We start from the raw sequence: 26,922 nt of genomic DNA, 5'->3' as shown, positions 1-26,922 counted from the left end.
CAAAGAGGCTGGAGAGAGGCTGTTCTCAGTAGTGACAGATGACAGAACAAGGAGCAATGGGCTCAAGTTGCGGTGGGAGAGGTCCAGGTTGGATATTAGGAAAAACTATTTCACTAGGAGGGTGGTGAAGCACTGGGATGGGTTACCTAGAGAAGTAGTGGAGTCTCCATCCCTAGAGGTGTTTAAGTCTTGGCTTGAAAAAGCCCTGACCGGGTTGATTTAGTTGGAATTGGTCCTGCCTAGAGCAGGGGGCTGGACTTCATGACTTTCTGAGGTCTCTTCCAGTTCTATGATTCTATGATTTTCCGCAAATGCTTTTAACAGAAAAGTTTTTCCGTTAAAAGCATTTGCAGAAAAGAGCACCTAGATTGGCACGGACGCTTTTGCACAAAAGCACTTTTTGCGGAAAAGCGTCCATGCCAATGTAGACGCGGTTTTGTGCAAGAAAGCTCCGATCGCCATTTTTGCCATCGGGGCTTTTTTGCGCAAAACAGTTTTTAGCTGTCTACACTGGCCCTCTTGCGCAAAAGCATTTGCGCAAGAGGGCTTTTTCCTTATAGAATCATAGAATCATAGAATAATAGGACTGGAAGGGACCTCGAGAGGTCATCGAGTCCAGCCCCCCGCCCTCAAGGCAGGATCAAGCTCCGTCTACACCATCCCTGACATGTCTATCTAACCTGTTCTTAAATATCTCCAGAGAGGGAGATTCCACCACCTCCCTTGGCAATTTATTCCAATATTTGACCACCCTGACAGTTAGGAATTTTTTCCTAATGTCCAATCTAAACCTCCCCTGCTGCACTTTAAGCCCATTACTCCTTGTCCTGTCCTCAGAAACCAAGAGGAACAAATTTTCGCCTTCCTCCTTGTGACACCCTTTTAGATATTTGAAAACCGCTATCATGTCCCCCCTTAATCTTCTTTTTTCCAAACTAAACAAGCCCAGTTCATGAAGCCTGGCTTCATAGGTCATGTTCTCTAAACCTTTAATCATTCTTGTCGCTCTTCTCTGTACCCTTTCCAATTTCTCCACATCTTTCTTGAAATGTGGCGCCCAGAACTGGACACAGTACTCCAGCTGAGGCCTAACTAGTGCAGAATAGAGCGGCAGAATGACTTCACAAGTTTTGCTTACAACACACCTGTTGATACAACCTAGAATCATATTTGCTTTTTTTGCAACAGCATCACACTGTTGACTCATATTCAACTTGTGGTCCACTATGACCCCTAGATCCCTTTCCGCCATGCTCCTTCCTAGACAGTCGCTTCCCATCTTGTATGTATGGAACTGATTGTTCCTTCCTAAGTGGAGCACTCTGCATTTCTCCTTATTAAACCTCATCCTGTTTACCTCTGACCATTTCTCTAACTTGCTAAGGTCATTTTGAATTATGTCCCTATCCTCCAAAGAAGTTGCAACCCCACCCAGTTTGGTATCATCTGCAAACTTAATAAGAGTACTCTCTATCCCAATATCTACATCATTGATGAAGATATTGAATAGTACGGGTCCCAAAACAGACCCTTGAGGAACTCCACTTGTTATCCCTTTCCAGCAGGATTTAGAACCGTTAACAACAACTCTCTGACTACGGTTATCCAGCCAATTATGCACCCACCTTATCGTGGCCCTATCTAAGTTATATTTGCCTAGTTTATCAATAAGAATATCATGCGAGACCGTATCAAATGCCTTACTAAAGTCTAGGTATATGACATCCACCGCTTCTCCCTTATCCACAAGGCTCGTTATCTTTTCAAAGAAAGCTATCAGATTAGTTTGGCATGACTTGTTCTTCACAAACCCATGCTGGCTATTCCCTATCATTTTATTACTTTCCAAGTGTTTGCATACGATTTCCTTAATTACCTGCTTAGTTTCTTGTGCAAGAAGTCTTGCGCAAGAACACGTTTACACTGCCATGTGCGAGCTGTGCTTTTGCGCAAGAGCATCCATGGCGGTGTGGATGCTCTCTTGCGCAAGAAATCTCCAATGGCCATTTTAGCCATAGGGGTTTCTTGCATAAGAAATCCCTGCTGAGCATCCACACTGCCCTCTTTCGCAAGAGAGCTTACACCTGTTAGAAAAGATCGTAGCTCTTGCACACGACACCCTCTCTTACCACGCTGTACTGTAAATTTCCTTGCGCAAGAGCAGGCAGGCAGTGTGGCTGCTCTGTAGGTTCTTGCACAAGAAGCTGCGAGTGTAGACATAGCCTTAGAGGGAACACTTCCCCCAGCCTCTCTGCCCCCGAGTTAATGTCACACATATTGGGTTAATGCAATTGCAAGATAGTTGCATGAGGGGCGTTTGGTGGGGGCCAAACTAATCATTATTGGTAGGAGAATGGTGGGAAAAGTCCTTTGAGAGGGATGACATGACACTTCTGGTCTTGTGTCCATCTTGCCCTGAGCGTATTACCTGCAGAGGCCTGGTTAATGGGGATCAGGGGGTGTGGCTAATGGGGGTCGGGGTGTGGTTAACAGCGGTCAGGGGGTCTGGCTAATAGGGCACCACCAAAAATTATACAAATCTGCCACCCCTGCTGGCCCCAGAGGAGGAGGTAAGTTTAGCACAGGGTTTTGGTGTGGGTGTGGGTGTGTTGGGGTATTTTTTGTGCCTTTTTTTTGTTTGTTTGTTCAACCAAAATTGCTGCGGGGCCCCGTCGAAATTGTTCGAATTGGGCCCCGCACTTCCTAAAGCTGGCCCTGCCCTCAGCCTCTCCATAGGTCATATGCTTCAGCCCCCTAATCATTTTGGTTGCCCTCCACTGGAAACTCTCCAATGCGTCCATATTCTTTTTGAAGTGGGGGGCCCAGAACTGGACACAATACTCCAGATGTGGCCTCACAAGAGCTGAATAAAGGGGAATAATCACTTCTCTAGATCTGCTGGCAACGCTCCTCCTAATGCACCCTAATATGCCATTAGCCTTCTTGGCTACAAGGGCACCCTGTTGACTCATATCCAGCTTCTCATCCACTGTAACCCCCAGGTCCTTTTCTGCAGAACTGCAGAAGAAACCGCACTGACTCAAAGAAGGGACAAAATAAAAATTATTTTGTCCCAGTTTGAAATCCCTACTTGCATTGCAATTGGCTAACCAGATACCTGGCTAGGGACAGGAGATATAGTTAACCCTTTAGTCCCAAGGTGCTGGTCAGCCCTCCTGGTTATGACACCCCCCCAAAACACAGAAGGTGCTGGACAGCTTCTGGCCCCACTGCCTGTGATTTCTTCTGGGAAGCCTGGGATAAAACATAATTAATAAGTACATGCACATTCTACTAGACTATTGAATACATGGGGATTCAACAAATCCCTTGCACATCTGTGTAGTACAATGACTGATATACAGAGAGAGTCCTAAGTAAATTTCTTGTAGAGCATTAATTTTGCAGAGTCTCTTTGCCAAGGCCTTCATACTGTTGTTGATTCATTATAACTGCCCCTTTAACCAACCAAACGCTCAGTTTCAAAATCAAATTTAGAACAGTGTGCGGTCCTGAGCCAAAGCTTAATTGACCAGGTTCTATGCATCCTGCTGAATACACCACTGTCATACACCAGGCCGGGTCTTGGCACTGCTGAGGGCATCAGCTCAGGGTGAATTGCTCAAAACCAGGGCTACTTACTGCCCTCAACTAAGGCCCCATGCCAATTACACAGAGTGCTTCAGTTGCCAATCAGGCCAGCGGGAAGCTTCACCAGCAAAACCCCTCAGACACTGTGACGGCACATTGGGATTCCCCCCGATCCTGCACCCCCCGTTCCAGCCAGAACAGACTCCCCGATCCTGCACCCCCCGTAGAATGGAGGGAGTTTATTGCTTCTCCAGGATACAGCACAGCACAGACGTGATGTGGTTATAGGAGTCAGGGCCAGGGTGCCTCAGACCCCTTAGGTTAGGGGATCCATCGCCCCTCAGCACTCAGCTTACTGTTCCTTTCATGTTTCCCAGCCAGAAACTGCCTCGCTCCCAGATCCTGTCCCCCAGCCAGGTGGCGTCTCCACTTCCCTTCCTTTGTCTCTCCCTCTGGGAAGAGACTTGTTATCTGCTCAAGCTGGAACTAGGTGTCTGGGCCAATCCACATGTGCATGAGTCAGTGAGAATCACACATCACTGCTCAGGGGCACCCCGGGTTACAGAGCAGACATCACCACCCACTATGTCACACATCCCAGCTTCCCTGTGCCACAAGCAGATCCAGGCCTCACACACAGGTGAGAGGTTGGAAAACCCTAACTCACCAACTCCGAACCAATCTTCCTGGTCCCAAGGACCAGGCACAGTTCTAGGCCAATTTATAATTTAGATCTTACCCACAAGGCCAATCCTTTAGAATCTAAAATCTAACGGGCTGCGTATAGACTGGCATGATTTTGTGGAAATACTTTTAATGGAAACGTTTTTCCATTAAAAGTATTTCCGCAAAAGAGCATCTAGCTTGGCACGGATGCTTTTGCGCAAAAAGTGCTTTTGCGCAAAAGCATCCATGCCCAGTATAGACGCACTTTTGCGCAAGAAAGCTCCATTTTAGCCATCGGGCTTTCTTGCGCAAAAAATTAAGGTGCCTGTCTACACTGGCCCTCTTGCGCAAGTATTCTTGCACAAGAGGCCTTATCCCTGAGCGGGAGTGTCAAAATGTTTGCGCAAGAAGCACTGAATTCTTACATTAGCATGTCAGTGCTCTTGCACAAATTCAAGCGGCTGCTGGCAAGTAGACAGCTTTGCGCAAAATCTTGCCAATCTAGACACACCCAAGGTGTATTAATAAAAGAAAGAAAAAGTTGAGAGTGAGATTGTTAAAGAGAACACATTACATACATCAGTCACCAAGTACTTGATGCAGGCTGTTAGAAGAGATAGTACAAACTGCTTGCTGAACAGTCTTTAGTGTTAGCCTCAGGGCCCTTTGATGTTCCCTTCATCTTCCAATTAGAGCTGGTCACATGTCTTTCTTCCACATGCAAGCAGTCCCATGCACTGATCTGCAAACTCCCAGATGCATTCCTCAGGTGTGTATGGGCCACTCTGAGAGCCATTGTCCCTGGAGCAGTGCTACTTAGCACAGCCATTCATTGAATAATATTCCTTACAGCAGGGGTGTCCAAACTTTTTTCAAAGAGGGCCAGATTTGATGAAGTGAACATGCGTGAGGGCCGACCATTTTGCCTGACATTCTTTGAACCATTAAAATTAAATGCAAATTAACTTTTTTATGCAAAGTTTATTGCAAACGGCATACTTTTCATTTCGTCACATGGATGACAAATCTAAACAGGTGTTAAATCACTCTGCCTTTCATATCTGAAGGCCAGATGAAAAAAAAATCCAGGAAGCTGAAATATATGTCAGGAACATTGTAAAGTACATTACATATTATTGGTAATAAAGGTTGTCTGTCAACTTTTAAGTTCTAAAAATATGAACAGGAACATAACACCAAGTATACATGTTGTGTCCAAATATATTTATAACTGATTTAGACCAACTGACATTAACTGAGATTTTACAATGTATTCATCTCAATACATATGGATTCGTTGGGGGCCATACAAGATAGATATTGCCAAATTACCTGTGGGGCCGTATTAAACCGGAACGCGGGCCGCAATTGGCCCGCGGGCCGGACTTTGGACATGCCTGTCTTACAGGAAGCAGTGCAGGCCCAGTGCTTCCTCCCAAGATGTTCAACTGAAACTGCTGCATAACCTGCAGCATGACAGTGTGGAGCCATCACATGTCCAGGGCCAGCTCTGGCTCCATAGCCAAAAAGGAAAAAATGCTGTGGCATCCAACAAAGCTGGGCAACCAGAGCACACACTGCAAAAGCTTTGCTAGCCCTCAGAGAGGTACACAAGCCCACAGCAGAAACTGAGAAATGGCTGTCTGGGGGGGGGGAGGAGGGGAGGAGCCCTTTAAATATACCTCTCAGATAGCCTTAGGCAACAGCACCTGGAAGTAACTGCTGACCTAATGCCCTGGCTGAAGTGGTTCCAATGAGTGTGGATGCTCTCTTTTGAAAAAGTAGATCGCTTTTTTGATCCACTTTTGAAGTGTGGACGCTCTCTTTCAAAAGAAGATTTTTCGAAAGCTCTTCCAAAAAAGCTTCTTTCAAAAGAAGCTTGCAGTCTAGACATACCCTTAGTTTCAATTTTCACCAAGAAGATTTGATGGTGACTGGATGCCTAATATAGTGAAACGGGGTAGGTTTAGAAGTTAAAATAGAACAGAACAAATTAAAAATTACTTAGAAAAGTTAGATGTCTTCAAGTCACCAGGGCATGATTAATACAAATTAATAGAATACTCAGGGAGCTGATAGAAGAGATATCTGAGCCAAGAACTATCATCTTGAAAAGTCATGGAATTCTGGAGAGATTCCAGAAGACTGGAAAAGAGCAAATATAGTGCCCATCGATTAAAAAGGGAAATAAGAACAAACCAGGAAACTGCAGAGCAGTCAGCTTAACTTCTATGCTAAAAAAGATAATGGAACAAATAATTAAGGAATTCATCTGCAAACATCTGGAAGATAATAACAGCCAGCATGGATTTGTAAAAAACAAATCATGTCAGACCAATCTGATAGCTTTCTTTGATAGGATAACAAGTTTTGTGGATGAGGTGGAAGTGGTATTCCTGGATTTTACTAAAACATTTGATATAGTCTCATATGGCCTTCCTATCAATAAATTAAGGCAATCAAACCTAGATGGGGCTAGTATAAGGTGGGTGCATAACTGGCTGGATAAACATTCTCAGAGAGACGTTATTAATGGTTCACATTCATGCTGGAAGGGCATAACAAGTGGGATTCTGCAGGGGTCAGTTTTGGGACAGGTTTCGTTCAATATCTTCATCAGTGATTTGGGTGATGGCATAAAGAGTAAGATTATTAAGTTTGCAGATGATACCAAGCTGGGAGGGGTTGCAAGTGCTTTAGAAGATAGGATCATAATTCAAATTGATCTGGACAAACTAGAGAAATGTCTGAGGTAAATAGGATGAAGTTTAATAAGGACAAATATAAAGCATTTCACTTAGGAAGGAAAAATCAGTTTCTCACACACAGAATAGGAAGCAACTGTCTAGGAAGGAGTACTTCAGAAAGGGATCTAGAGGTCATAGTGGACCACAAGCTAAATATGAGTCAACAAAGTGACACTGTTGCAAAAAAAAAAAAAAAAAAAAAAAAGCAAATATGATTCTTGGATGCATTAACAGGAGTGTTGTGATCAAGACACAAGAAGTAATTATTCTGCTTTACTGTGCACTGATTAGGCCTCAGTTGGAGTATTGTGTCCAGTCCTGAGCACCACATTTCAAGAAAAATGTGGAGAAATTGGAGAAGGTCCAGAGAAAAGCAACACAAATGATTAAAGGTCTAGAACACATGACCTATGTGGGAAGACTGAAAGAACTGGGATCGTTTATTTTAGATAAGAGAAGACTAAGTGGGAACATGATAGCAGTTTTCAAGTATCTAAAAGGGTGTTACAAGGAGTAGGGAAAAAAATTGTTCTCCTTGATCTCTGATAACAGGCCAAGAATCAATTCACTTAAATTGCAACAAGGGGGTTAGGTTGGACATTAGGGAAAATTTCCTAATTATAGGGGTGATTAAACACTGGAATAAATTGCCTAGGAAGGTTGTGGAATCTATCAGAGACACTATAGAGAGGGTGTGTGGTCCTGCGGTGAATGGACTACTTGGCCTGTCAAGATCCCTTTCAGTTCTAGTATTCTATAATGGGAGCAAGCCATAAAAAGACCCTGTTTGAGAATATTTTAATAAAGTTCCTCTACCAGTAGGTAAGACAGGCATGGGTACAAAATGCAAACAGTGCAACAAAGAAATGCAAGGCCTGGTTGCCTGAATGAAATAATATCATGAGAAACTGAATTGAAGAGGATAAAAGGAATATCAGGTTGGTAAACTTTTTTGATTCATACTACTTTCTTAAGGGCTGTCTATCTTCCTTCTGAACTATTTTCATGTTTGAGCAAAAAATATAGTTGTTACTCTATGGTACTATCATTTTTTGGTGCAGTTGTGATAAAAAATAAATAGCTGAAATTGGCAAATCTTCTTTTTACCATTTCTCCTTTAAAGTACTACTGAGTGTCAATGAATAATACTAAATGAGCAGTATGGTAATAATAATTAAATAATGGTATTAACTTGTTTTATTTAGGAGAACTTATCCTCAACATACATGATTCTGAAGACTATCCAGCTTCAAGATCACCATTATTTTCTAGTGTTTCAGAGTTATCTCCCAGTGATTGTTTTTCAGTCACACCATGTATGTCACATAGCCATAGTATATCACCTGTGAAAGAAATAAAGACCCATAGATAAGTTTGTGATAAGCACCAGCAGATTACAAAAAGAGGTAATTGATGAAAAAATTGCCCAGTTTGTTTATGCAACAAACGTTCCTTTCCATATGATTGAGAACCCACACTTCATTAACATGGTTCAATCATTAAGACCTGGATACAATCCAACCATGAGAGCTGATGTTGTAGCAAATAGCTGGATAAAGAGTGCGAAAGAGAAACTGAGCCATGTGCAAAAAGTAGAAGCATAAAATTGATAACCTTGCTCCTTGATGAGTGGAGCAATATACACAACGATCCTGTTGTATGTGCTTGTGTGACAACAGAAGAAGGGAATGTCTTCCTTACAGAAACAATTGATATATCAGGAAATACACACATGGCAGAATACTTACAAGATGTAAAAGCTCAAACAAACTGAAAAAAATTCGAATGTCTAGTACACAGCTTGGTCACAGACAAATGTATCCAAGATGAGAGGAAATTTAGAAGAGAATCCTTTCATGCACTTCCTACCCAAAGACTTCAGTGTTCCAGAAATAAAGGCTAATGTTGCTGAAATTGTAAAATACTTCTGTAACAATCACTCAGCAGCTGCTGTGAAAAAAGTGAGAGGAACCAAAGACATGTTATGGAACTCAATAGTGGACTATTTTCAGAATACATAGTGTTATTTTAGTAAATAAAACAATTGAAATATCTGTCTGGTGATGTTCTCCCAATACAGCATAGCAAGAAAATCCGTCAAATATTACTACTAGTTCACCTCCGACATCATAAATATCTGCTGCAAAAAAAGAAACCTACATCTATCTCTGAGTTGTGAAGAATATGTATTAAGCTTATTACAGCCAATAAAAATGCTCTTTTATGTAGAAAACCACCATTAAGGAGTCCATGGAGAGGTGGGTGAATGTGTGAAGTTGGTTGTTTGGGATGTGAGTGGGAACTGTTTGAGGCTGAGGGCTTGCACCACTGTCACTTCACCACAGTGTCCTCTGTCTTCTTTGGAAAACCTGACTCTGCTTCTATGAGATCTTTCTTGCTGAGGATGAACCATAAGTGGAAAGAAAATCTGAGTCCCCGGGGTTCTGCACAGGCATGTGCAGGGCAGGATTCAGCCACGAAATCTGGAAGCTGTGAGGCCCTTTGGAGCAGTTTGTAACTCCCTTCTCCCCTGTTTCTTTCAGGAGTCACTAGGAGAGGATCTGGCTTGTCTGCAAAAAGCCAAGGAGAGGCAAAGCACAATGCTGCTGGTAGGTATCTAGAGTCCCCTGCTCTTCAGGCTTGCTTGGGATCAAACTGCCCTGAGTGAAATAGAAATGCAGGGCTCACCCTGCCACTCTAGCCAGGAAAGCATCTGCATTGGAGCCCAGGGAGAAGGTCAGTCTCAAACATGGGAGGAGCCTGATGTGTTTAGGGTTTAAGATGCTGCTGTGCAGAGGAGTGTCAGTCTGTGGCATGGACAGACCCTACACTAGCACCGAAGGGAGATGGAGAGGAGAGGAAATGCGGGTGGGCTTGTGAAGAGTTGGGTGCAATACAGTTTGGTGAAGTTTGGCCAAAAAGCCTCACGTTAGCCATAGGGTCACCCCTGACCTTCTTCCTCCCCCGTCCTGGCCTAACCGAACTTACATCGCCCGCCACAGAGAACTTGTGTTCTGGTAAACTAATCCCCTCCTCTGCTGAGAGGCACAGTTCTGAATCTCCCCTGTTACAAGCCACCCTCTCCCCGGGGTTGCAGAAACAGACGGAAGCTGAGAGGCAGAAGATCCTTGCGGAGTGGAAGGAGCTGCGAGACTTTCTGGAGGAGCAGGAGCAGCTCCTGCTAGCCCAGCTGGAAGAGCTAGCCAGAGACATTGTCAAGAGAAGAGATGAGGGCACGTCCAGGCGATCCAGGGAGATTTTCCTGCTTGGAGAGAAGGGCCAGCAGCCGTGGAGCCAGTCCCTGCAGGTCAGACTGGGTTATGGCAGTGAGAATATGCAGTTTCTTAGTCCTACGGTCCAACGCACTTCACAGAGTGGGGTCAGGGCATTAGGGGAAAGGGTACAGCCCTGCCCACAGTTACATACTGAGTCTGTGGCACAGCCGGGAATGGGACCTGGGATCCCTGGGTGGGTAACCCCAAGACCATCTGTCCTGTGCTGTAAATGTCTATCTGCATGAGTGACATTTCCAGCCCACCCTCCCTCTGCCAGGTCTAAGGCTCCATGTCGTCCCAGGTTAGTGGGCTCAGTAGAGTGAGAGAACTTCATGGGTCTCGGCACTAGGGGAAATTTCACTCTCAATGTAGCAAACAGTCTCTCCCTTTAAAATGCCTGGGGAGAGTTTCCCTCCAGCAAGCTCCTAGCTGGGTTGCTGAGAGCAGAAGTCCCAGCTGAGTGGAAGCAGTTGGGAGGTTTTCTCTGAGTGTGAACCTGAGTGTCTGAAATTCCCCAAAGACCTGAGGCTCCAGTGATGATGCCCCTGCAGAACCGGAGGCCTCCCTAGTCTGAGGCACAGCCACTGACTTGCCTCTTCTTTCTCTCCCTCTGCAGGGGGCAGGAAGCACTGAGAGCAGGTATGTCACCTCCTTTGCTTGTCAAGCACACTGACTCGCGCTTCCCCTGCTGGGACTCACGGGTAGAATGCCTGTGAGCATGTCTTTCCTTAGCGGCTGCCTGAGGAAGGAGACGAGCATGGGGCTGTCTGAGAGCGAATGAGGACTGGCCTACATAGGGCCTGTGAGCCACACCCAGCCACATCGTGTGTCGCAGCATGCAGAATCTCATATTTGGTCTTTTTAAAGTAGATTGCAAAGCAACCTTCCCAAATGCAAGTGGAGGCAGTGCTGCCTTGCTAAGGGCTTGTCTAGACTTCAAATGGTGCAGCAGTACTGCTGCATGTGTTCAATGTAGACACTCCTTATGGCAACATTAACGTAGGTAACTCACCTCTTCAACAGGCAGTAGCTAGGGAGTTGGAAGGTTTCCTCCATGGCCCTAGCAGTGTATGCTCAGGGACTTCTCTACGGGCTCGTCTACATTGGCCCCTTTTCCGGAAGGGGCATGGTAATCTTTGAAATCGCAATAGGGAAATTCGCGGGGGATTTAAATATCCCCCGCGGCATTTAAATAAAAACGTCCGTCGCTTTTTTCCGGCTTTTAGAAAAGCCGGAAAAGAGCGTCTACACTGGCCCCGATCCTCTGGAAAAAGCGCCCTTTTCCGGAGGATCTTATTCCTACTTCAAATAAGGAATAAGATCCTCCGGAAAAGGGCGCTTTTTCCGGAGGATCGGGGCCAGTGTAGACGCTCTTTTCCGGCTTTTCTAAAAGCCGGAAAAAAGCGGCGGACGTTTTTATTTAAATGCCGCGGGGGATATTTAAATCCCCCGCGAATTTCCCTATTGCGATTTCAAAGATTACCATGCCCCTTCCGGAAAAGGGGCCAGTGTAGACGTAGCCTACCTGTCTCAGAGGTGTGGATTTTTCACACCTCTCAACCACTTAATAGTCTAGTGTAGACCTGGCCTGAGTCTGTGAAATATCTTGAAACCCTGGCTCAGAGATGTGTGTATCTTCTTGGTGTGTCACCAGAGATGCTAGCGCTTGGATGTCACCACAGCAGGTGGGCTGGAGTGAGGAGAGGAGTGAAGTCTCTAAGGGGAGGGGGACTGAGTGCAGGTGATATCTGAGACAACAAAGCTCTGATGCAGCTTTCCCAGAGTCTGGGGGCTGCTGGGCTTTGGCATTGGGGATTGGAGCCACGTCTCACTCTTCCTACTTTCCTCAGCAGGGAAGATGAGCCATTGCAGAAGCCAGAGCAGGGGTTTGCAGAACTGGAGAAGAGACTCAGCAATTTCTCTCTGAAAAGTGCCATCCTGCAGGAGGTGCTGCTGGGATTCAAAGGTGAACTGGAATTTGTCAGGTTCATCCTTCCTAGTTAGATGGACCCATGCCCTGTGGAGGAGTCAGAGGCTCTCGTGTTGTCACTGACCCTGGTGCTTTGTCTTACTGGTGCAGCTCAGGGACTTGCCCTTTCCCCTTGAGTTTCCCTGTAGGGCTAGCTCTTCTGGTGCAGTTACGTTACTAACCAATTGGAATAGACCTATAAATGTGAAGGCTTGAATTTTAACCTCTTCTTTCACAGAGACTCTGCGTCTGGAGCTGGAGAACAACTCAGGTACGTTTCTGCCTCTTGTGGGAAGGTTTCAAATCAAAACCATGTTAGTGGCCGGTGATCGGTGCCTCCACCCTGAGATAAACCTGAGAGAGGTGGACCAGTGACTACCCAGTTGCCTCCTGCTATGATGCCTGGTGGAGATCAGAGTGAATCCTGATCTGACAGAGAAAAGGAACAAGAACCTGAATGGTGTGAAGTGGAGAGAAGAGGGAAACATTGGTACCTGGTGCAGCATGAAGCTTTAATGAGCAATTAAAAATGGCTACAGGGCAGTAGCAGTGTTTTGGGAGCTAGGGAGTGGAACCAAGCTATCCCCTGTAAAACTGTTTCCGATGGGGAGATGGGGCTGCTGTATTATGTATCATGCAATCATTTTTTATGGGAGGCCACTCCACTGCCATATTAATGGAGGAGATGTGGGGTCTGAGATGACGCTTGGGTGCAGCAGTGAGACTGAGAGTCTGGGAGGGAGTTTGGGTGAAGGAGCCTGTTGTGACCTAGGGCAGGGGACTAGAGTGCAGGGGTTTGGGGACTCTAGTCCCCTGCCCTAGGAATAGGAGGTTATTGTGATCTGGGGCAAGAGACTGGGATGCCAGATCTGGGAGGGGGGTATTGGTGTAAGGGCGGGACAGAGGGTTTGGGTATGTTGAGTAACGGTTGGTGCAGGAAAGGGCTGAAGTGCCAGAGGCAGGCAGTGGCCAAGAGTGCCAAACTAGCCTGCCAGCCTGCAGACCTAAGGCTTTTGCAGAGTTAAAACATTTCCCAGCCAGCCAGCCTGACTGCTTTCCTAGCCATGTGCTTCAGTGAATAACTGAGAGGAGGAGGCATGGTTCTTCTTGGCTACCTGTTATTCCAACAAGCAGCTCCCATTGGCTGGTTTCTAGCCAGAAACCAGCCAATGGGATTGTGCTGGGGGCAGGGCGGCTCCTGAAACTTCTCCCCTCCAGTTTTAAAACAGAAAGAGCTCTACAGCTGCGTTTCTGCATGGCGCACAGGGCTGCGGGGCAAGCAGGAGAGCCTGCCTGGGACTCCCCACTGTCTCCATAGGCCAGATCCAGTGGTGTGGCGGGCCGGATCCAATCCCTGGGCCAAATTTTGCCCAGGCTTGGTGTTCAGACTGCCTATGAATGGGAAAAGAATGCAGTGTTGTGTATGGGCTCATTCTAAAAGAAAAGGGGACTTCGATAGTGGAAATGCGTGTTTCTCTCACTTTTCACTTATTTGAGGTAAGGGACAAAACTATGACTTTGTGATAATAGGAGTGGGGAACCTTTTTTGGTCAAGGGCCACAGATACAGAGAAAAATCAGTCAGGGGCCGTACACAAGTGAGCACTTGATCTGGCTCATGTAAGGAGGAAAAAAAACCTCATCGATTAGGCCCCCAACTGAGAAGTATCAATTGTTTCTGTAAGGAAGACATTCTTTGTTTGTTGTCATACAAACACATACAACAGGATCATTGTGAACACTGCCCCACCCATCAAGACTTAGGTTAACACTTTTACCCTGTTGACTTTTTGCACCCTTTTCAATTTCTCTTTCATACACTTTATCCAGCAATTTGCCTGCAGCATCTGCTCTCTTGGGTGAACTGTGTCCTGGTCTTAATGACTGATCCATGATAATGAAATGTGGGTTTTCAACATTGGAAAGGAGAATTTTGTTGCATAAACAAACTGGGCAATTTTTTCTTCAGTTACTGGTTGTTGTCAGTTTTTTTACTGTGTCTGTGTAACATACTGGATGTGACCAAAACACTATCATTTGCAAATAATTCTGAAATTATAGAAAATGCTGGTGATCCTGAACATGGATAGTTTTCAGAATCCTATATGTTGAGGGTAGATACTCCTAAACAAAATAAGTCAATGTAGTTATAATAAATACTGCTTAGTTAGTATCACTCATTACATTCACTGACATTGAGTATTCAGTAAAAGGAAGATCTGCCTATTTCAGATATTTATTTATCACAACTGCAGCAAAAATACTATAGAGGAACAACTATACTATCTGCTCAAACCCCACTAGGTGCCAGGCACTTGAATTTCTTTTTCCGGCACATTGTTTCTTTACAAATTTGTGCTGTGGTTCTGAATGTCCTACTAGTGGCAGCCTGGGATCCCACATCAGTCTTATGGGACGATTTTATAAGTCATCCCCTAGCACAGTGTTTCTCAAACTGTGCTTCGTGGAGCCTCAGGGCTCCGCAAGACATCTCCCGGGGCTCCGCAAGGTTGACAAATTGGAAACATCGATAGGTACAACACATACAATCAGTGGACCACTAGGGCTCCTCATAAATTTTTACGCACGTAAAGGGCTCCGGAGCCCCAAAAGTTTGAGAACCGCTGCCCTAGCATATCGGAGAACACTTGCAGCTCTGATGTCTGCTTTGTGAGGTGTGTTAACGCTAGGTATACTCTCAGTCCTGCCAAGTGATGCGTCACTCTGGCAGTCGGGATGCCTAAGACCCCTCCTTTCTCACAACACACAGTATTATCAGTTACTTCTCTATTGTAACAGCCGTTAAAACTATTAACACGTGATAATGCATAGTGTGGGGCAGCATTACTTTGGGGTTATTCTCTTGTTACTCAACTTCATAGGGTCCTTGCCATGAGCTTTGTGTTTTTTTTATAGGGCGTATCACTAACACTAAAGCCCCCGTATCAAAAGAGCATTCACAAGCATTTTATCATAGCCAGCCCACACAGACCAAACTCTGATAGGCTACATCTACACTGGCCCCTTTTCCGGAAGGGGCATGTAAATTTCAGCAGTCGTCGTAGGGAAATCCGCGGGGGATTTAAATATCGCCCGCGGCATTTAAATAAAAATGTCCGCCGCTTTTTTCCGGCTTTTAAAAAAGCCGGAAAAGAGCGTCTAGACTGGCCCCGATCCTCTGGAAAAAGTGCCCTTTTCCGGAGGCTCTTATTCCTACTTTGAAGTAGGAATAAGAGCCTCCGGAAAAGGGCACTTTTTCCGGAGGATCGGGGCCAGTCTAGACGCTCTTTTCCGGCTTTTTTAAAAGCCGGAAAAAAGCGGCGGACATTTTTATTTAAATGCCGCGGGGGATATTTAAATCCCCCGCGGATTTCCCTACGACGACTGCTGAAATTTACATGCCCCTTCCGGAAAAGGGGCCAGTGTAGACGTAGCCATAGAGTTTAAGAGGCAGGGTGTTCTCATGCTCATCCTGTGGCCATTCTATTCCCTTGTATATAAACAGTGCATTTTGGTTCTACCATGCTTAATTTACAGAAAAAACAAGTAGATTAACTACCTGCTCTTTCTTGGGAGGGAATCTGCTTTTCCATATTTGGCCACAGACTTTAAAACATATTATTTAGTATCATTTTTTTCACAACGTGTTAATACATACATTTCAAAAAGATATTAATCACTGGTATCATTAGCTGTCACTCTACGGCTATGTTTACACTGCCCCCGTTTTGCACATCAAATATGCAAATGAGGCAAAGCATAATTAATGAGGATCCATTTTTGCACAAGAGGCTTTTCCACAAAAATGGAATCTTATTAATTATGAAAATGAGGCACAGTGATATTCCACACTTCGCCTCAAATGCATATTTTTTGTGCAAAACGGGAGCAGCGTAGACATATGTCTAGACTGGCATGATTTTCCGCAAATGTTTTAACAGTAAAGTTTTCCGTTAAACGCATTTGCGGAAAAGAGCATCTGGATTGGCACGGACACTTTTCCGCAAAAGCGGGGGGGGGGGGGGGGGGGGGAGAAGCACTTTTTGCGGAAAAGCATCCGTGCCAATCTAGACGCGGTTTTGCACAAGAAAGCCCCAATCGCCATCTTCACCATCAGGGCTTTTTTGTGCAAAACAATACCGCGTTGTCTGCATTGGCCCTCTTCTGCAAAAGCATTTGCACAAGAGGGCTTTTGTTCAAACAGGAGCAGCATAGCATTTCTGCAAGAACACTGACAATCTTACACGAGATCATCAGTGTTCTTGCGGAAATTCAAGCACCCAGTATAGACAGCTGGCAAGTTTTTCCACAAAAGCAGCTGCTTTTGCAGAAAAACTTGCCAGTCTAGACGCAGCCTACATGTTTATAATACAGTAATACTGTGTACAGAGGATTCAGTTGCTTATCAATTTAGGTTCACCCTCCCCCCCATTTTTATAAACCAGGAAATGGATTAGTCTGAGGGCCAGTGTAGACAGCTCAGATTTGTTTTGCGCAAAAGCGCGTCTAGATTGGCACGGACGCTTTTCTGCAAAAAGTGCTTTTGCGGAAAAGCGTCCGTGCCAATTTAGACACTTTTCTGCAAATGCTTTAACGGAAAAGTTTTCCACTAAAAGCATTTGCGGAAAATCATACCAGTCTAGACGTAGCCATAGAATATGCTAGCCCCTCTCCCATCCCTATCTCTGAAGTTACTCCAGCAAGCAGGAACAGATGTGCAGTGCCTGGGCTTCCCAGGAAGAGGCTCGTGCTCCTTAGCCGTTTTTTTTTTTCCCTATATGGGAAGCACAGGAAAAAATTTGGGCCGTATAAATTGTGACCCATAGGGGCACAGAATCCCACTTCCCCAGTAGTACACTTTAAAATCCCTTGTTTTGGTCTACTGAAATAAACAGAACACTAATCTTATTTTCCTGTTCTCAAGTCTTCTCACTCAAAATCCCTTAAAAATCTAGTTTAGCAATTTTTGGATTGTAAATCTCAGTTGAGTAGCAGGCTGTGTGAAAATCCTGTTATTTTACACCAGTGTGATGCTTTGGTGGGAGTCATCCAGACCAGTACAGCTTCTGTCTGTGCCTGCCCTGGAACCCTGGGTGCTTCTGTGGTGAAAAGCTTTGGATGTGAACCTTTCCATCAGCTGCCTGCTCACAGCTGACAACCTACTTCTGGCAGGGGAGCACCAACAGCTTTTCAAAACTGTCTGTCTTGCAATGTCCAGTTCTACTCCTTGGCTGCTCACTGATGTTAAGTTTGCTGCCACCAAAGAGAGAGTCCACACCAGCCTGGGAGTTTAGCTGATGTTTAATACACAGCAGGGATAGTTTTTGTAATAAAACAATGTTTATTAACAAAGACCAGAGATTTAAATGATAGTAAGATAGACTAGAACACAGGTACAGTTACAGGAGAAACAATACACTTTTTAGTGAAGATAGTTACAGTCTTTGGCTAATCAGGTTTCTCAGCTATAATCAGTTCCAGCTACTCTTGGTTTTTAGGCCAAAAAGGTTCACTTGACATGAGTTCAAAGGGTGTTGCTCCCCCTTTATTCATGGAAGCCAAATAGCCTTCTGTCTGCTTGTATTGGACAGTCTGTTGTCTCTATGTCAAGAGCCAGAAGGGTTCCTGGGGTGCAGGCTCCATTCCCTATGATGAGTGCTAAGTGGTCTCCTCTTTTCTCCTCCCCCCCCCCCCCCAGCTCAGTTTAGGCTTGAGGGCTTTATTTATGATCTATGTAGATAATTTTTCTTACTTGATACCTTTTAGATACTGATAATGACAGGAGTATATTGGCAGACACGATGTCATTCTGAGGCAGTTAGATGTGGCCTTTCCAGATGATGCTAAGGGCTCCCTGGACTACAAAGGGGAGATTTTTTTGAGGCTCTCACTTCATTAACAGAATCTCTCCCATGCCCCATTGCTTTGGAACCTATACTCAATTTTCTTTAATTCACTTTCTTTTACATAGCTTCTTTAGATATTCGTATCCCTTGTCTTCTCTCCAACACGCTCTTTCCCCTGTGAAAATCCTTCCCTACTCACTGAGACTATAGCCACTGATTGCAAGTCCTACTTTCTTCCTTTTGCACTTTCTGCTCCAGGACAAATGGACATTTCATTGATTATGCCACAATGTAGTTAAAGGCTTCTGGGGACTCAGAAAATCTCACTCCCTCCCTTTCTGTCTGCAACAACCAGTCTGTCTTCTCTGCAGGCTCCTTGAATCTTTGAGACAGTCCCTCCTGAGACCACATAGCCTGATTCTTGTCTGTCTCCTTTTGCAGAGGAAACAGAGTCGCTTGCTCCTGAATTATAGTCTCTAGTTTCCCAGCCATGTTCCACACACTGGGGCATTATAATACTCCTTCCCGCTGCACCCGACTACTAGATTGCCTGATAGCTGTTACCTCTTAACTGCTGCATTCATTGACCCCCCCTTCTCCCTTTCATCTCTTAGGGTATGTCTACACTACAGAGGTTCCCCCCCCCCCCCCAGAAAAACAGCCATTTTTCCAAAAAAAACCTTCAATTACGTCCACACTGCAATCATGTTTTCGAAATAAAATTGAAAGAACAGAGGGGTTTTTCTGACATTGGTAAACCTCCTTCTGAGAAAGAAGACTTTTTCCAAAAGAGCTCTTTTGGAAAAAGGCGTGTGTGGACGGGGAAGAGGGTATTCTTTTCCAAGAAGAGGAAAGTGGAAAAAGCATAGGTGCCCTGGTGGCCATTCCGCCCATAGTAATCACAGTTTATATGTGAGATAGCATCCATTTGGTCTGGATGCTATCTTTCAAAAAAGCAGATCGCTTGTTCGATGCACTTTGGCAGTGTGGATGCTTTCTTTCGGAAGAAGTTTTTTGGAAGCTCTCTTCCAGAAGAGTTTCTTCCAAAAAGATTGCAGTCTAGACATAGCCTTAGAGTGCCGAAACCCCTCTAGCTCATACTCACTGGTCTGAGCTTCTGTAGGGCACTCATTGTCACTGAGCCCCCTCACAGTCAATGAGAACTGGATCCAGGATGGCTTCACCCCTATGGCTGAAGCACCCTCTTCTGGAACAGAGACATGTGTTCCCTGTATTTCAGGATCTTCTCTGTTGCTGGCTGTGTTTGTTCCCAGCAGAGATGTCAAATTAGATTATTTGTAAATGTCCCACAAATTCAACTGCTCTTGCTTGTTTTCATCTGTTGAGTAGGCTTTTCAGTTTCCAACTTTATTGTGCTCTCCCAGCTGAAACAAGGGGGAATACTATGTGTGCGCGCTCGCAGGCTGAGAGCAAAAAGATCGTGGGAGACTACTACACAGATGGAAAGGAGTTTAAATTAACTCAATACTCCTTGGTGTCTGAAGAAGAGAGTTAGGATTCCCTACAGAGCCCTTGAAATGCAGCATGAGAGGCATCCTCATGAAGAGGGTTACAGCTTCCCACCTGTCCTCACACCTAGCAGAGTTTCCTCCCTTGGTGATGACACTTCACTTGGGGTGTTTGCATGAGATGTGGAGGCAGAATTGATCCTGTCCTCTCTCCTCTGGGGAAAGTTTTTGGGGAATCGGCACCTGATTTTTTCCATATCACCAGCAACTATTTTGGTTTGATATCCCTCTTTTCCAGTCCCTCCCTTTAACATTTTCTTTCTCTCTAGAGGAGGGCATGACTCATGACTGGATTCTCTCTTTGTCACAGCAGGTGACGGGACAGTGAGTAAAAACCAGGAGGAGAGTCCTCAGCAGGGAGATGTTCAGCACATGGAACCACCTGGGATGCTTTCAGAGAGATGTAAAGGGAATATTCACTGCAGCTATGAGCAAAGAAAATGTCACGAGAGCCAGCACTGGCCAGAAAAACAGTGGGGAAATCAGGCAAGGGATTGTCAGGGAAGGGGCAAAGGCCTCAAGAAAACCACAACCCAACAGAGAATCCCCACAAGAGAGAGAAAAAACACCTCCACTGAGTATGGGAAAACTTTCAGTAGCTGCTCGGCCCTTATTGCACATCAGAGACTCCACATAGGGGAGACACCCTATAAATGCTGCGACTGCGGGAAAAGCTTCGCTCGGAACTCACACCTTAGCAGACATCAGAGACTCCACACAGGCCAAAGACCCTTTAAATGCTGGACAATGTAGCACTTTAAAGACTAACAAGATGGTTTATTAGATGATGAGCTTTCGTGGGCCAGACCCACTTCCTCAGATCAAATAGTGGAAGAAAGTAGTCACAACCATATATACCAAAGGATACAATTTAAAAAAATGAACAAATATGAAAAGGACAAATCACATTGCAGAACAGAAGGAGGATGCGGGGGGGGGTGGGAAGGGGGAGGAAGGAAGGTAAGTGTCTGTGAATTGCTGATATTAAAGGTAGGGAGAGTGGGATGTTTGTGAGTTAATGGTATTACAGGTGATAATTGGGGAAACTGTCTTGATAATGGGTGAGAAAGTTCAAGGACTTGTTAAGTCCCTGGTGGTAAGTGTCGAATTTTAACATGAATGACAGTTCAGAGGATTCCCTTTCAAGTGCAGATGTAAAAGGTCTTTGTAGCAGAATGCAGGTGGCTAAGTCATTTAGAGAGTGTCCTTTCTGGTTAAAGTGGCAAGAAACTGTTTTCTCTTTGTGATCTTGTCTAATATCTGTTTTGTGGGCATTAATCCTTTGGCGAAGTGTCTGAGATGTTTGTCCAATGTACATAGCAGACGGACACTTTCGGCACATGATAGCGTAGATTATATTTCTGGATGCGCAGGAATATGTGTTCTTGATCTTATAACTCACTTGGTTAGGTCCAATAATGGTATCAGCAGAATGAATATGTGGACAAAGCTGGCAACGGGGTTTGTTGCAAGGGAAGGTACCAGGGTTGGTATTAGTGTGGTATGTCCTGTGGTGGTTGGTAAGAATCATCTTGAGGTTAGGTGGTTGTCTATAGGAGACTATGGGTCTGTCTCCCAGAGCCTCTTTGAGTATGGTATCCTGTTCCAATATAGGCTGTAGTTTCTTGATAATGTGTTGGACAGGTTTAAGTTGGGGGTTGTAGGTGATGACAAGTGGTGTTCTATTGTTGGTTTTCTTGGGTCTGTCTTGAAGTAGATGGTTTCTAGGTATTCGTCTGGCTCTTTCAATTTGCTTTTTTGTTTCTCTGGGTGGGTAGTTGAGATTTATAAATGCTTGGTAGAGATCCTGAAGCTTCTGGTCTCTGTCAGTGGGGTTAGAGCAGATGCGGTTGTATCGAAGGGCTTGGCTATAGACGATGGATCGTGTGGTGTGTTCTGGATGGGAGCTGGATGCATGTAGGTAACTGTATGAGTCAGTGGGTTTTCTGTAGAGAGTGGTGTCTAATTTTCCATTGTTGATTTGTACGGTGGTGTCCAGGAAGTGGATCTCTCGTGTAGAATGGTCCAGGCTGAGGTTGATGGTGGGGTGTAGGTTGTTGAAATCTCTGTGGAATATCTCCAGTGTTTCTTGGCCATGTGTCCAGATCATAAAGATGTCATCGATGTACCGTAGGTAGAGGAGGGGTGAAAGGGGATGGGAGTTGAGGAAACGTTGTTCTAGGTCAGCCATAAAGATGTTAGCATACTGTGGGGCCATGCGTGTACCCATGGCTGTGCCGCTGATCTGGAGGTATAAGTTGTTCTCAAACCGGAAATAATTGTGGGTGAGAACAAAGTTACATAGGTCTGCTATCAGGTTGGCAGTAGTGTCCTCTGGGATAGTGTTTCTAATTGCTTGTAATCCGTCTTCATGTGGGATGTTGGTATATAGAGCTTCTACATCCATGGTGGCAAGGATGGTATTATTGGGGAGGTTATCGATGTTTTGTAATTTCCTTAGGAAGTCAGTAGTGTCTCGGAGATAGCTGGGGGTATTGGTTACGAAGGGTTTGAGAAGAGTGTCTACATAGCTGGATAGACCAGTAGTGAGCGTGCCAATACCAGAGATGATGGGACGTCCGGGGTGCCCAGGTTTATGGATCTTGGGAAGTAGATAGAACAATCCTGGTCGGGGGTCAGAAGGTGATTCTGTGAGGATTTGTTCCCGAGTAGCTGTGGGGAGGCTTTTAAGGAGACAGTGTAGTTTCTTTTGGTAGTCCAAGGTGGGATCAGAGGGGAGAGGTTTGTAAAATGTGGTGTTCGAGAGTTGTCTGGTTGCCTCCTGGTTATAGTCGGCCTTATTCATAATGACCACAGCACCCCCTTTGTCAGCTGGTTTGATTACAATGTCCAGGTTGTTTTTGAGACTCTACAGTTACCTACATGCATCCAGCTCCCATCCAGAACACACCACACGATCCATCGTCTATAGCCAAGCCCTTCGATACAACCGCATCTGCTCTAACCCCACTGACAGAGACCAGAAGCTTCAGGATCTCTACCAAGCATTTATAAATCTCAACTACCCACCCAGAGAAACAAAAAAGCAAATTGAAAGAGCCAGACGAATACCTAGAAACCATCTACTTCAAGACAGACCCAAGAAAACCAACAATAGAACACCACTTGTCATCACCTACAACCCCCAACTTAAACCTGTCCAACACATTATCAAGAAACTACAGCCTATATTGGAACAGGATACCATACTCAAAGAGGCTCTGGGAGACAGACCCATAGTCTCCTATAGACAACCACCTAACCTCAAGATGATTCTTACCAACCACCACAGGACATACCACACTAATACCAACCCTGGTACCTTCCCTTGCAACAAACCCCGTTGCCAGCTTTGTCCACATATTCATTCTGCTGATACCATTATTGGACCTAACCAAGTGAGTTATAAGATCAAGAACACATATTCCTGCGCATCCAGAAATATAATCTACGCTATCATGTGCCGAAAGTGTCCGTCTGCTATGTACATTGGACAAACATCTCAGACACTTCGCCAAAGGATTAATGCCCACAAAACAGATATTAGACAAGATCACAAAGAGAAAACAGTTTCTTGCCACTTTAACCAGAAAGGACACTCTCTAAATGACTTAGCCACCTGCATTCTGCTACAAAGACCTTTTACATCTGCACTTGAAAGGGAATCCTCTGAACTGTCATTCATGTTAAAATTCGACACTTACCACCAGGGACTTAACAAGTCTTTGAACTTTCTCACCCATTATCAAGACAGTTTCCCCAATTATCACCTGTAATACCATTAACTCACAAACATCCCACTCTCCCTACCTTTAATATCAGCAATTCACAGACACTTACCTTCCTTCCTCCCCCTTCCCACCCCCCCCCGCATCCTCCTTCTGTTCTGCAATGTGATTTGTCCTTTTCATATTTGTTCATTTTTTTAAATTGTATCCTTTGGTATATATGGTTGTGACTACTTTCTTCCACTATTTGATCTGAGGAAGTGGGTCTGGCCCACGAAAGCTCATCATCTAATAAACCATCTTGTTAGTCTTTAAAGTGCTACATTGTCCTGCATTTTGCTTCAACTACCCCAGACTAACACGGCTACATTTCTATCACCTTTAAATGCTTTGAGTGTGGGAAAACCTTCAGCGTAAGCTCAAATCTTATTGCTCATCAGACAATCCACACAGGAAACAGACCCTTTACATGTTCTGAGTGCGGGAAAAGCTTCAATCGGAACTCAAACCTTATTACACATTTTAGAATCCACACAGGAAGTAGACCTTTTAAATGTGCTGACTGTGGGAAAAGTTTCACAGACAGTTCAAACCTTACTCAGCATCAGAGAACCCACATGGGGGACAGACCCTATAGATGCTCAGAGTGTGGGAAAAGCTTCACTCGGAGCTCAGACCTTATTAGACATGAAACAATCCACACGGGAGACAGGCCCTTTAAATGCTCAGCATGTGGGAGAAGCTTCAATCAGAACTCACACCTTATCACACATCAGAGGATCCACTGGGGAGAGTAAAGATTTGTTTGGTTTTTAATACAAATGCTATTTTCCCACAGTGATCTTTAAAGCTCTGTCACTGTGGTCCATCAGCTCTTCCAGGTGTGTTGCTTACTTTGCTGCTCACCCTTCTTTGGGATTAAGCCCATTTTCCTTTCTGTCAGTTTCTTGATGGGAGTGTGAGCTCCTCCTGCCTGGAATGTCCATCAGTCAGTCCCAGATAGAGTGACCATGACTGGCTATTGAGATAAAAATCTACCTGGTCCTTGTCTCTACTAGGATCTTCCATAGAATTATCAAACTTGAGTTAGCATTTAAATAAAATAGCTAAACTATTTTAGCAGTAACAACATAACCTTGGTAAAGTGGCAGGGGTTAGCAAGCACATTGCTCCTTAAGTTGACCTAGTTCAGACTAGGGATGTGAACCAGTAGTCAACTACCAGATAAGCAGGAGCTTAGATTGACTACTGGATATCACACCCCCTCCCCTGGCTGCTCTGCACTTTTAAAGGGACAGAAAGAGCCAGCACACAAAGATGCTGGCTCAATCACTGGTCCCCCGCTGGATCTCAGGACAAGCCCTCGCCCATCTGCATTCTGAAACCGAGCAGAAGCAGCTTAAGGAGCTGCTGCTGCTCTGTCCCTTTAAACATGCTGAGTAGAATGGGGGTGGCTTGTTCTGAAAGAGACCCTTGGAACTGGCTGCTGCAGCTCTGTGCCTTTCAGAATGCAGAGTGGCAGCAGGCGGGTTGCCCTGAGACCCAGCAGGGAACTAGAGATTGAGCCAGCATTTTTGCATACCGGCTCTTCTCTGTCCCTTTAAGAGTGCAGAACAGGAAGTGAGCACTGTAACTGCTTTTCTTAACCACTAGTCAAGTAGTCAATGGAAATTCCATCAACTCCTGGACTAGCAAATTAATCACTGCTTAACATCCCTAGTTTAGACACGCCTACTAGGTATCAAATTAAAGTTGTTCTGCCATTAGCACAGCAATTGTCAGACTCACTTGATTTCCTCCTTCATGGACAGATTGTTTTACTCCTAGTTGTTCTTGCATTTCTCCAGGTAGTACTGAAGAGTAATTTTTTTAATGTCTCATTTAAAATATATATTAAAGAGCAGAAGCAGGGATACAAAGAAGTGTCATTTCGCCTCATGATACATGAAGGAGGTGGGGTGAACTGGAGGAATTCTCTCCTTTCCCATCGCTGTTATGGTACTCCCTCACCACCGCAGCTTTAGAATTTATTCTTAGCCTCTGCTTCCCAAATTGTTGTGTGACACTACCTGTTCTTAGGAATCACATACTTGGTAGTGCTGGAGATTATAGTGTCAGAGACCTAGAGAGGAAATTTGAACAGCTCCCAAAACGAGTTTTTAAATCCCAGTTTCCATTTGAAAAGGTGACTTTTGGGCTTTTTCCTGCTGAGCAAATGGAAAGACTGGCTGTTTTTTCCCCATTTCAGTAATGCTAAAACTTTTGAAAATAACATGATCAAAAGAATATGATCACACTATCGGAATAAAAATAATGGGATCAATGGGATCATCACTCAGCTCCTTTCCAACACAGAAAAAAAACATTTATTGAATATTTCTACCTTTTGTTCATTTTTGTTGACAATTTACCATCGCTATCTTGTCCTGGAGCTATTCAGTTGTAAGTTGTCTTTGCTTTGCTTTTTGATATATTTAAAATTCTGTTTTATTGATCTTAACTCTCCTGGCCATAGAGGTTTCAGTGGTATCTTTAGCTTCCCTTGTCAATTTTCTGCATTTCATAATTGCTAATTTATTGTGGTTGCTCTGGCAAAAGTAAGTCCATACATGGATGATATTACAGTTAGGCACAAAGTAATCAAAGGACATCTCAAGGTTAGTCCTCTGTATTTGTGCTTCATACACAAAAATCTCTGAAAATATGTTTGGTTTCCTCTACCTAGTGCCTGAGTATTATAATTGCAAGAAAACATTTTGCCACAGATCATCAGAGGATTATGTTTACTATGGGGTTCTGTGTGGGATACAAGATTACATATGCTGGATTCCTGAGGGGCCAAGTGATTTTTGGAGAGATCAACTGTTTCCATGGGATTGCCTGTCTACAAAGTGGAAAGAGTCTGGTAATGCGTCATTGTGGGTAGTTAGGGAGTATGTGTGGTTTCTATTTCAGAGATCTCCCTTCTTCCCAAAGTTCTACTTTGCCCTTCCCTTCTCAGAATTGCAGTATGCCCCTACCCCCATCACCACCCTTTGATCCCCTCTTTCCTTCTCAGTGTCCTGCCCTGCTCCTCCCTTCTCAGAGCCCCAATCTGCCCCTCCCATCACCAGCCTAAAAGCTCCATAGTGACCACTGACACCAATCGCTCTGGTTTCCAGGCCTGACCCTGTTCTCGCTCAGACAGGGGCTCACTGCACTAAGCCAGTGGAGTCACTCACCCAGCTGATCCCCCTACCCCAGGCAAGGATTGTTTCTAATGGCTCCAGGCTGGTTTTCTGAGTCTTTTCTCCAGGAGACGCTCCTGGAAAAGATGAGTGCAGAGTCACTCCAGAGGGGCTCACTCCAATGTGGGTGCCTGGGATGTGTGAGGAGGGGGACACTTAGCATGGTGTGCAGGGGAATCGTGCCGGTGACATCTCTGGGCAAACCCATTAGCCAGGGATCTGGGGACAAGCTGGCCAAAAAACAATTGTAAATGGCAAAGTGCAATTTGTATCAATGTGCCATTGGAGGGAGAGGAAGCCAAAGGAGTGTCACTTGCATGCCATGGAGATGAGTGGTGGGATGAG

The 26,922-nt window shown here is 44.8% G+C and overlaps 2 protein-coding genes across 11 annotated transcripts in view; one reads left to right on the top strand and one right to left on the bottom strand.

Annotated features, from left to right (window-relative positions):
- Window positions 1-25,850, top strand: part of LOC142820990 (uncharacterized) — a 37,739-nt gene extending 11,889 nt beyond the window's left edge. The window contains exons 2-8 of the mRNA XM_075911388.1: window positions 9,548-9,613; window positions 10,102-10,311; window positions 10,896-10,918; window positions 12,130-12,245; window positions 12,487-12,519; window positions 19,933-20,365; window positions 23,742-25,850. Of these exons, the coding sequence (XP_075767503.1) occupies window positions 9,548-9,613; window positions 10,102-10,311; window positions 10,896-10,918; window positions 12,130-12,245; window positions 12,487-12,519; window positions 19,933-20,365; window positions 23,742-24,147 (1,287 nt within the window). The 3' untranslated portion in view covers window positions 24,148-25,850. The remainder of the gene's footprint in view (window positions 1-9,547; window positions 9,614-10,101; window positions 10,312-10,895; window positions 10,919-12,129; window positions 12,246-12,486; window positions 12,520-19,932; window positions 20,366-23,741) is intronic.
- LOC102458302 (non-structural maintenance of chromosomes element 3 homolog) overlaps window positions 1-26,922 on the bottom strand; it is a 43,521-nt gene that overhangs the window by 4,252 nt on the left and 12,347 nt on the right. The window contains exons 10-11 of one of the 10 annotated variants that reach the window (XR_012898031.1): window positions 23,730-26,654; window positions 19,509-20,353 (exon numbers count right to left, since the gene is read on the bottom strand). The exons of 6 other annotated variants lie outside the window; for them this stretch is intronic. The gene's annotated coding sequence lies outside the window, so the exon portion shown is untranslated. Of the gene's footprint in view, window positions 1-8,183; window positions 8,348-17,930; window positions 19,479-19,508; window positions 20,354-23,729; window positions 26,655-26,922 lie in introns of those variants that run through there. 3 more of the 10 variants (XR_012898032.1, XR_012898035.1, XR_012898034.1) reach the window with 3 other exon arrangements.

This window comes from Pelodiscus sinensis, chromosome 29 (assembly GCF_049634645.1).
Source record: "Pelodiscus sinensis isolate JC-2024 chromosome 29, ASM4963464v1, whole genome shotgun sequence".
Lineage (NCBI taxonomy): Eukaryota > Metazoa > Chordata > Testudines > Trionychidae > Pelodiscus > Pelodiscus sinensis.
Note: the sequence above shows the minus strand (reverse complement) of the source record. Positions and strands in the feature narration are given on the sequence as shown.